The 11,070-nt window shown below is 44.6% G+C and overlaps 3 protein-coding genes across 6 annotated transcripts in view; 1 reads left to right on the forward strand and 2 right to left on the reverse strand.

Annotated features, from left to right (window-relative positions):
• The window catches only part of LOC132206969 (histone H2AX-like), a 270,361-nt gene that overhangs the window by 105,808 nt on the left and 153,483 nt on the right, over positions 1 to 11,070 (reverse strand). The window lies entirely within an intron of this gene.
• Positions 1 to 11,070, forward strand: part of LOC132207023 (late histone H2B.L4-like) — a 67,384-nt gene that overhangs the window by 55,564 nt on the left and 750 nt on the right. The window lies entirely within an intron of this gene.
• LOC132206983 (zinc finger protein 239-like) lies at positions 606 to 10,981 on the reverse strand. 3 transcript variants are annotated; one of them, XM_059642126.1, is made up of 4 exons: positions 10,852 to 10,981; positions 9,461 to 9,510; positions 3,370 to 3,456; positions 606 to 1,842 (listed from the first exon to the last, which is right to left on the reverse strand). In XM_059642126.1, exon 4 carries the CDS (start codon positions 1,741 to 1,743, stop codon positions 1,231 to 1,233), a length of 513 nt encoding a protein of 170 aa, XP_059498109.1. In that variant the 5' UTR covers positions 1,744 to 1,842; positions 3,370 to 3,456; positions 9,461 to 9,510; positions 10,852 to 10,981; the 3' UTR covers positions 606 to 1,230. The 3 variants fall into 3 exon arrangements, with proteins under 3 accessions (XP_059498109.1, XP_059498108.1, XP_059498110.1); XM_059642125.1 differs by having other exon boundaries at positions 3,356 to 3,456; XM_059642127.1 differs by lacking the exon at positions 3,370 to 3,456.

Consider the following 11,070-nt stretch of genomic DNA (forward strand, 5'->3'; position numbering starts at 1 on the left):
CGTAAGGGGGCCAAAATTATTCACTGCATTCGAGATGTGGTCTCACCAGCACCTTGTACAGTTGCAGGAAGACATCCCAACTTTATTTCAAGAGAGTTGGAGATTTAAAGTGCCATTGTTCCACAAGCCTTCCTGATTACCTGCTGCAACTGTGTGCCCGCATTTCTTAACACAGGTTTAAATCCAGAGAAATTACATCAAATATTAAATCTCTAAATGATATCTGAACTGGTTTGGCCCAAACACATCCTGTGAACAATGGAATTTTCTTTCATGAATTCTCTGAAATTTGAGAGTATAAACATTTTCCACTTCTAATACCTTCACAGCTCAAACCAAACCCTCCTCAGAAGTTCTACTCAGGTAACTTTTTGTTCTTTTGTTTCTAGTGAATTATTCTGAGCTCTATATAGTAGACAGGCTAAACTTGATTCTGATCTTAGTCCTATCTCCAAACTAAACAAAATACCTTCTAAGACAACAAAATGTGAGGCTGGATGAACACGGCAGGCCAAGCAGCATCCCAGGAGCACAAAAGCTGACGTTTCGGGCCCGAAACGTCAGCTTTTGTGCTCCTGGGATGCTGCTTGGCCTGCTGTGTTCATCCAGCCTCACATTTATTTGTCTTGGATTCTCCAGCATCTGCAGTTCCCATTATCCCCAAAATACCTTCTTACCTTGGGTTTATAAAGAAGAATCAATCCTTGATTACTCTGAACTGAAAACAAGATGATGTCCTTTGATGTTTGCTCATCCATTGCAAATCAACAAGAGTCTAAACAATTTCCCATTCACTCCACATGGGGCTCCACAGCCACTTGCATTCTGAGCAGTGCTGGAGGAAGGTCACTGTTTCACAAGGATTCACACTTTTTCTTTCAAAGAAAACTTTCAGAAAATGAACCAAATTCAGTGTCACTATTATAAAAGCCAACTTCCATCTGGAATTTATATAAATTATACATCCTTCATCACAGCAGTTACTCAGGATCTCACTGACATTTCAGCAGTTTTCATAACTCAATGAATCCCTTCCCTGACACAGAGAAAGTGAACAGCCTCTCCCCAGTGTGAACTGTCCAAAAGGTGGCAGATTCAGTGAATCCCCTCACTCAGCTTCTCCACAGGCAGTCTGCTGATGTACAGTCGTTTATCTGAATTGACTCAACACTGTCCTACAGTAGGAACAGGTAAACACTCTCTCATCAGTGTGAATTCACCAATGTGTCATCAAGCTACATGTGTCAGGGAATCCCCCTCCCACACTAGGAGCTGGTGAATAGCCTCTCCCCAGTATGAATTCGTTGATGAGTCTGGAGGCTGGAAGCTGGAAGCCAAAGTGAATCCCTTGCCGCACGTACAGCAGATGAACGGCCTCTCCCCAGTGTGAACTCGCTGGTGTATCAGCAGGTTGGAGGAATTAGTGAATCCCTGCCCACACTCAGAGCAGGAGAATGGTCTCTCCCCAGTGTGAACTCGCTGGTGTCTCTGCAGGTGGGATTTCTGACTGAATCCCTTGCCACATTCAGAGCAGGAGAATGGTTTCTCCCCAGTGTGACTGCGCCGATGAATTTCCAGTTCAGTCGAGGATCTGAATCCATTCCCACAATCCCCACATTTCCACAGTTTCTCCTTGTGACTCCGTTTATGTTTCGAGAGGTCAGATGATCGGCTGAACGCTCGTGCATACACGTCACACATGTACAGTTTCTCACCGCTGTCAACAGTGTATTCTCCTTCCATGTTCAAAACCCAACGAGATTCAGGTTACACCAAATTGGGCCACTCTGAAATCCTGATCGGTTGCAGTTTCCCGACTGTAAATTCTCTCCTTCTAATATCCTGTGGAATTGATTCAGAACAGAATTAATGGAAGTGAGAGTCTCCCCATAAAAATACAAAGTCATGCATCTGTCCCAGTATCGCATTTGGCTCCATGTCAAATGTATGAACACAACGGCTAACATATGAACTATCGGGCCCTCCCGCCTGTTCCATCATTCAATACGACGATGACCGATAAGATCATGTTTTGAATTTCTAGTTACACCCAATAACTTTTGATTCCCTCGCTGAACAAGTATCTACAAGTATCTACCCACCTCTGCCTTAAAAATGTTCAATGATCCAGTCTCAGAGATACTGGGAACTGCAGATGCTGGACAATCCGAGATAACCAAGTATGGAGCTGGATGAAGGGTCAAGGCCCGAAACATCAGCTTTTGTGCTCCTAAGATGCTGCTTGGCTTGCTGTGTTCATCCAGCTCCACACAATGATCCAGTCTCGACTGTCTTTTGAGGCAGAGGGTTCCAAAGTCACACTAATCTTGTATAAAGAACTCCTCTCATGATAAAGCCGTCTTCCCCCATTCTGGACTTAGCCTGAGGAGAAAATATGTCCACATTCACCTTGTCAAAACCCATTCAGGTTATTAAACATGAGGCAAGTCACACCTCACTCTTCTGAACACGTGAGCATTCCCCAGGCTGTCCAAAATATCCTCAGAAGACAACCCACTCTTCAGGGATAACAAGGTGTAGAGCTCAATGGACACAGCATGCTAAGCAGCATCAGAGGAGCAGGAAGGCTGACGTTTCAGTCCTCGACCCTTCATCAGCCTTCCAGCTCCTCTCATGCTGCTTGGCCTGCTGTGTTCATCCAGCTCTGCACCTTGTTATCTCAGATTCTCCAGCATCTGCAGTTCCTACTATCTCCACTCATTCAGGTATCAGTCTATTGAATCTCCACCGCATTTACATCCTTCCTTCAATAATGAGACCAGAACGGCACACAGTCATGGAGGTGCGGTTTCACTTATTCCCTGTACAACTGAATTATCAAATCCTTACTTTGCTATTCGATTCCACTCATGATAAACAAGAACATTCCATGAGCCTTCATCTTCACTTGTTAATTATATCCCAATCTTTTGTGTATTTTACACCAGATCTCCCTGATATCTAAACCCCAAAAGATTCTGCACCTGTCTTCTTTTCTCATTTTTACCCTCAAGCAAACAATTTCACATTTTGTTATATCATAGATCACCTGAAATATTCATTCAAAAAGGCTGCAAACTGTTGTCGGGAAATTAAGTCTTCACAGCCACCTTTCCTGATAGCTTTGTAGCAACACAAAGTGTACCTACCATGACTTCATTTCCCTCGTCCAAGTCATTGATATAAACTGCAAAAGGTTTAGGTTCAGCAGAGCCCTGTGGCTCCCCACTCATCACATTCTGACAATCTGAAACACACCCATTTATGGATATTCTCGGTTTTCTATCATCCAGCCAATCCAGTATCCAGGCCAGTATGTACCACTAAACCAGTAGCTCCCACGCAAAACAGTCACCTTTTCCATGGTACCTTGTGAAATGCCTTCAGGAAAGCCAAGAACAAGAGATCATCAGGCTCCCTTTATCCACAGCACAAGTCACTCCTCAAAGAATTCCACTAAATTGGAGAAACACAAAGAAGTAATTGTTCCCTTAGATGAAGGGTGAATAACACTGGGCATCATTTTGCAGTAAAAGGCAAGAATTTTACAGGGGAATGGAGGAAAACATTTTTCACCTAAAGGGTGGTGCAAGTCTGGAATGCACTGCCTGGGACGGCCGTTGATGCGGCAAGCCTCACAACTCAACCTCCACTGCACCAGGGAAGAAAAGCCCCATCCTTTCCAGCCCCATCCCACAGACCAAACACTCCAATACCGGCAATATCCCTGTGAATCATCTCTGAACGCTTTCAGGATTCACAACTTCTTTCCCATAGCAGGGAGACCTGAACAGAATACAGTATTCTAACTATGTCCTGTACAGTCGCAATATGACATCCCAACTCCAATAACTCAATGCAGTGACAAATGAAGGCGAGCGTACCAAATGCCTTCTTCACCACCCTGTCTACCTGCAACTCCGCCTTCAAGGGACTTTGCACCTGCAACCCTAATCCCCTTGTCCAGCTACATTCCCATGGGCCCTACCATTAACTGTCTAAATCCTGCCCTGATTTTCCTTATTGAAATGCAACACCGCTCATTTGTCTGAACTCCATCTGCCACTCCTCAGCCCACTGATCAAGATCCCAAACTACTCAGAGAAGATCACCTTCCTCACTGTCCATACACCACCAATGTTGGTGTCATCTGCAAACCTATGAGCTATACCATCACATGCAAATCATTTGTATAATTACTAAATGCAGTGGACCCAGAACTGATTCTTATGGCACACCACCTGGTCACAGGCTTCCAGTTCAAAAGACAACCCTCCACCACCACACACTGTTTCATACCCTGAATCCATATTTGATTCCAACTGGCTAGTGCTTCCTGTATTCCATGTGATCTAACCTTGCTAACCAATCTACCATGCGGAACCTTGTCAAGTGTTTTGCTGAAGTCCATATACACAATGTCTACTGCCCGACCTTCAATCTTCTTTGCCACATTTTCAAAAAAAATAACACAACTGACAGACTGAGACACGATTTCCAATGCACAAAGCCATGCTGGCTCTCCCTAATCAGTCTTTATCTTTCTAAGCACATTTAAATCCTTTTGTTCACTTATTTCTTCAGTTTTTTTTTCAAATTCATGCAGAGGTGGTGGGCGGCACTGGCTAGGCCAGCATTCACTGTCATCCATAAACTGCCCAGAAGGCAGTTAACAGTCAACATTGCTGTGGGTCTGGACACGTAAACCAGACCAGTTCAGGATGGCAGCTTTCTTCCCCAGTGGACCTTAGCGAACCAGATGGTTTTGTTCCGAAAAATCAGCAATGGATTCTTGACCATTGTTCAACTTAAAGCCAGAGTTTTATTCAATTCAATTTCTACCACCTGCCATGGCAGGATCTGAACCCAGGTCCCCAGATTAATAGTTTGGTGATAATACCGCCAAATAATTGATTCTCATTCCCTCCATGACAGATCACCCTAACTGGCCTGTATTTTCCTGTTGTCTGCCTTCCTCAGCTCTTCAATACAGAGGTTGTGTCTGTTGTTTTGCAGTGAGACAGAAACTTTCCAGAATCTGATGCATTTTGGAAAGTTAACACCCATGTTTCTGAAACAACTGCAGAATATTTGTTCGCCAAGCCATTTCTTTTGTTATACACTGTCTGGAGTGTTAAGCGACCCAATCTTCTGTAGTGTCCAGCTCCCTTTGACAAATTCACGCTGGAAGTTGTAGGGCCCAGCTGGCTTTGAAAGGACTCGGGGTAAACTCAGCCACTTCTCATTCATCACCACTCCAGCTCAATGTGATACAAAGACTTACAAAAGCTAACTGGAAAAAGCCCCTGAAGACGAAAGAAAAGGGCAAATAATAGGAATCACTGATTTGCTTTTGGAGAAAGGCCACCACAGGCATAATGGACAGAGTAGCCTCCTTCTCCACTGTAATCAGTGATTCTGTGTGACTCAAATAATAGGAACCCATAGGCCACAATATGACCACCACCCACCCTGTTAGAAATGGCCTTTTAATTCATCAGTGTGTGTTTCTTGACTTGGTTCTGGGAGGAAGGCCGAGATGGAGTTGAGAAATGTATCAGCCATGACTGACTGCAGACTCTGGTTCTGCTCCTCTGTCTTATGGACTTATCATCAAAAGAGCAGCAAAATACCGTAGCTGCTGCTGCAAGTCTGAAATAAACAGAAAATGCTGAAAAATCACAACAGGTCAGGCAGTATCTGAGGACAGAGAATCGGTTAATGTTAAGGGTGTGCAAGTTACAAAAAAGATAGAGTGCTTTTCTAAGATTAGAGAATTATACAGAAAATGGGTCTCTAAACAGCTGCAGATTTCAGGCAGTACCAAAAATGGAAGCATGTACTGATTGGTTGCATAATTGAAATCCTTAGGCTTGTTGTGATGTTTTGGCAATGAGCTGGAAACAGCCAATTCATAACCCGAGCAGCTAATGCAATTGTAAAAAAATGGATGGGTCATCAAGGGTATATATGAAGAGGACAATTGGAAAATCGGCAGAGAGCCAACTGCCATCTGACAAATAAGCACCCAGCTGACACAAGAAATCACAAAGCTGTCAATGAAAGCACCATCAGATCCACAAAAGGTATCACCACGGCACTTCCAGCAAAGAGTCTTCACTGAGAAAACATCCTTGACAGCAGAATGAGCGGTATAAAAGTGTATATGGCATGAGATGAACAGAAGGAAGAGCGTTCCAGAGACAGATTCTATGCGAACTTGGAGAGATTATGTTTTAATTTATTATTCTTATTCATTGGGCTTATAATGCATGGGACTTGTGTTTCTTTGGACAGCATGCCAAGAGAATTCAGTTCATAGAACATAGAACATAGAACATAGAACAGTACAGCACAGAACAGGCCCTTCAGCCCACAATGTTGTGCCGACCATTGATCCTCATGGATGCACCCTCAAATTTCTGTGACCATATGCATGTCCAGCAGTCTCTTAAATGACCCCAATGACCTTGCTTCCACAACTGCTGCTGGCAACGCATTCCATGCTCTCACAACTCTCTGCGTAAAGAACCTGCCTCTGACATCCCCTCTATACTTTCCACCAACCAGCTTAAAACTATGACCCCTCGTGCTAGCCATTTCTGCCCTGGGAAATAGTCTCTGGCTATCGACTCTATCTATGCCTCTCATTATCTTGTATACCTCAATTAGGTCCCCTCTCCTCCTCCTTTTCTCCAATGAAAAGAGACCGAGCTCAGTCAACCTCTCTTCATAAGATAAGCCCTCCAGTCCAGGCAGCATCCTGGTAAACCTCCTCTGAACCCTCTCCAAAACATCCACATCTTTCCTATAATAGGGCGCCCAGAACTGGACGCAGTATTCCAAGTGCGGTCTAACCAAAGTTTTATAGAGCTGCAACAAGATCTCACGACTCTTAAACTCAATCCCCCTGTTAATGAAAGCCAAAACACCATATGCTTTCTTAACAACCCTGTCCACTTGGGTGGCCATTTTAAGGGATCTATGTATCTGCACACCAAGATCCCTCTGTTCCTCCACGCTGCCAAGAATCCTATCCTTAATCCTGTACTCAGCTTTCAAATTCGACCTTCCAAAATGCATCACCTCGCATTTATCCAGGTTGAACTCCATCTGCCACCTCTCAGCCCATCTCTGCATCCTGTCAATGTCCCGCTGCAGCCTACAACAGCCCTCTACACTGTCAACGACACCTCCGACCTTTGTGTCGTCTGCAAACTTGCTGACCCATCCTTCAATTCCCTCGTCCAAGTCATTAATAAAAATTACAAACAGTAGAGGCCCAAGGACAGAGCCCTGTGGAACCCCACTCACCACTGACTTCCAGGCAGAATATTTTCCTTCTACTACCACACGCTGTCTTCTGTTGGCCAGCCAATTCTGTATCCAAGCAGCTAAGTTCCCCTGTATCCCATTCCTCCTGACCTTCTGAATGAGCCTTCCATGGGGAACCTTATCAAATGCCTTACTGAAGTCCATATACACCACATCCACAGCTCGACCCTCATCAACCTTACTAGTCACATCCTCAAAAAACTCGATAAGGTTTGTAAGGCATGACCTACCCCTCACAAAGCCGTGTTGACTGTATTTGATCAAGCCATGCTCTTCCAGATGGTCATAAATCTTATCCCTCAGAATCCTTTCTAACACCTTGCAGACGACAGACGTGAGACTTACCGGTCTATAATTGCCGGGGATTTCCCTATTTCCTTTCTTGAAGAGAGGAATTACATTTGCCTCTCTCCAGTCCTCAGGTACGACTCCAGTGGAGAGCGAGGATGCAAAGATCTTCGCAAGTGGCGAAGCAATTGCATTTCTCGCTTCCCAAAGCAGCCGAGGACAAATCTGATCCGGGCCTGGCGACTTGTCAATCTTAATGTTTGACAAAATTTTCAGTACATCAGCTTCCTCTATCTCTATCCATTCCAGCATGCACACCTGCTCTTCAAAGGTTTCATTCACTACACAGTTCGATTCTTTCGTAAAGACAGAAGCAAAAAACTCATTTAGGGCTTCCCCTACCTCCTCAGGCTCCACACACAAGTTCCCTATGCTATCCCTGATCGGCCCTACTCTTTCTTTGACCATTCTCTTATTCCTCACGTAAGTGTAAAATGCCTTTGTGTTTTCCCGGATTCCTTCTGCCAAGCCTTTCTCGTGCCCCCTCCTGGCTCTCCTCAGACCATTTTTGAGCTCCTTCCTTGCCTGCATGTAAACCTCTCTAGCTGAACTTGACCCTAGCTTCCTCCACCTTATGTAAGCTACCTTCTTCCTTTTCACTAGAAGCTCCACCGCTCTCGTCATCCAAGGTTCCTTTATCTTACCCCTTCTTGCCTGTCTCAGAGGGACATATTTACTCATCACTCCCAACAACTGTTCCTTAAACCATCTCCACACGTCTATAGTTCAGTTAGGGAATAGATCGTGCCTGGTGTATGGGGTAGGGTGGGGGCAAAAGTTGTTCTGTTTGTCAGTAATTCTGACAATTTGGTTATTGTTAGGGCTAAATAAATAAATTGTTACTTTTACGTGTGACTTCTCCAGTGGAGATCAGGGATTTCTTTTCTTTGAACCAGAGACTGCTGGACATGCATATGGTCACAGAAAATTGGGGGTGCATACATGAGGATCAATGGTCGGCACAACATCATGGGCTGAAGGGCCTGTTTTGTGCTGTACTGTTCTATGTTCAATGTTCTATTCTTTTAACAGATTACAAAGCAAGCTTCTCTGGGTGTTAAGGACACCATTAGAAATGAACCTCTACTCCCATAACATCAGATTGGGGCTTGAGTTTTGGGTTAATTAACTGAACGTTCGACCCTCCACTGCTTCATAACACCCTACTCCTGAAATCTATGCAATGATCCATAAAGGGAAGCATCCCTTATATGCTCTTAACTGCATGAATTGATTTGTCCTGCTATATTTTTCAGGAGTATGTGGATGAGCACACAAGATCCTTTTGCTCATTTGAGCTTCCTAACGTTTTGCCATTCATTGAGAACACCCTTGTCTTGTTCCTTCTGCCAAAGTGCATCACCTCCCATTTATCAGGGTTAAACTGCAACTGCCACTAATCTGCCTTCTGACCAATCTGTTCATATGTTCCAGTCACGCAACACCTGTCTCCTCACTGTCAAACACCCGACTAATTTTAGTGTCATTCACAAACTTAGTCATCATCTCTCTCAAGTCTTATCTACTTCACGTACAAATATCACGAAAACACATTGATCCCTGTGGTATGTCACAGCACACTGCATTCCAGTCACACAAACTGCCTTCTACCATCGCCCTCTGTTTCCCAGTACTGAGCCAATTTTGGGTCCAGCTTGGCAAGTTACCAGGCATCCCATCAAGGATTGATTTCAAAGGGACCGTATGCATCGTCCCAGATATAACTGGCACTCACCAAAAACCTCAAAATTGTAAAAGAATGGTCAAAGTTACTCACTCAATAATTTCACCGTCTGCAATTTGGAAATCTCCCGCTGGAGCCGGCACCTGTAAAGATATCAGAAACACCAGAGTCAGAAAAATCCCACATTTGAGGAAATTCCCCACAGAGTGGGCGATGGCTTTATCAGAACGGTTTGAGGGATCGGGGATTTTAGTTGCAAGATTGCATTCAAAAAACTCATTGCCCCAAAGTGAATAAAAGGACACAGCGGGGTGATAACAGTATAAAAGTTACAACAGTCGTCGAGGTCCACACACAAAGAAAAAGGCCCTTCAGCCCATTCAGGCTGTGCCAGTCAGAAACAATGACCTCACCGCTCACCACTTGTCCAGTACAAGACAATCTTGAATCTAACAGAGTTATGATCAATGTCTACAACTGATTCCCTCACTGATATTTCAACTACTTGCTCAGCTTCAATTACCTAAAACTAAGTCCAGTACCATTCCCTCTCATGTGGGATCTTCTCAATACTGGCTTCAAAAGCTGCCATGGATGCATGTTAAGAATTCCACTTCCTCTAAACCTTTCACACTATGACTACCCCAGTTGATGTTTGGAATAGTTCTTGCACCAGTTACTTCATGCGTCATCAATACAGTCAGAGAAACTAACATCAGGAGAAGGCCATTCAGCCCTTTCCTCCAGCTTCAACATTTGAATGATCATGGCCAAACATGCAACCTTCTTTCTCTTTGAACACTTCAGTCCTATGTTTTGGCCTCAACTGTTTGCTGTGGGAGAGAATTCCACAAGCTCACCACTCCCTGGGTGAAGACATTTATGTTCATCTTAGTCTTTGGTCCTACACTGCATCCTTCAACCTCGAACCTTGGTTCTAGACCCCCCCCCCAGTCATTGGGAACATCTTTTCTGCATATATCTTATAGGACTCTAAATTTTATACATTTCTATCAGATGCTCCCTCAGTCTCACAATGACCCTGTGCAATTCCAGCACAACAGTCTTGCTTCTGTATTCAAATCATCTCACTGTGAGGGCTAACATACAATCTGCAATCTTCACCACCTGCTGTGCATACATGCTTACCTTCACAAGCTGGTGTCCCTTCTCAAATCCATAACCATTCAGATAATAAACTGGAATAACAAGGTGTAGAGCTGGATGAACACAACAGGCCAAGCAGCATCAGAGTTATCCTCATTGTAAGCAATTGGTGGTAAACTCCTTCCAGTCAGGAACAATGTTGCCCCCTAAAAACATGGCGGCACCGCGAGCGCATTCCCCCAACAAACATTGCCGCCGCACCTGCGCCCCACCGCCCGTCATTATCAAACGAAATGGCGGCCATCAATTCAACTTTAAACTCCGGCATTGGCGACAAACGGAAGCATCAGAAGGTCGTGCTGGGGTTTACAGCTTACCGAACATCTTTACGAAGCTTTTCCGTCCATATGCTGAATGCAGCGGCCCCATCGTTCTGTCCGTTTGTTAACGGTCCAGGAGCCGCCTGAACCAACGCTCCTCCATCGCTATCACCCTGCACAAAGTCGTCACACATGGCACTACGCCTGCGCACATTTTCCTGTCCTGTGACGAGGGAACATTTAATGCTCTTTGGCATTCTGGGTAGCTGTGCCGCC

This window comes from Stegostoma tigrinum, chromosome 44 (genome assembly GCF_030684315.1).
Source record: "Stegostoma tigrinum isolate sSteTig4 chromosome 44, sSteTig4.hap1, whole genome shotgun sequence".
NCBI classification, from domain to species: domain Eukaryota; kingdom Metazoa; phylum Chordata; class Chondrichthyes; order Orectolobiformes; family Stegostomatidae; genus Stegostoma; species Stegostoma tigrinum.

Bases quoted from the DNA above. Each gene is read 5' to 3' on its own strand.
- LOC132206983 (XM_059642127.1), bottom strand. From the start codon at position 1,743: ATGGAAGGAGAATACACTGTTGACAGCGGTGAGAAACTGTACATGTGT.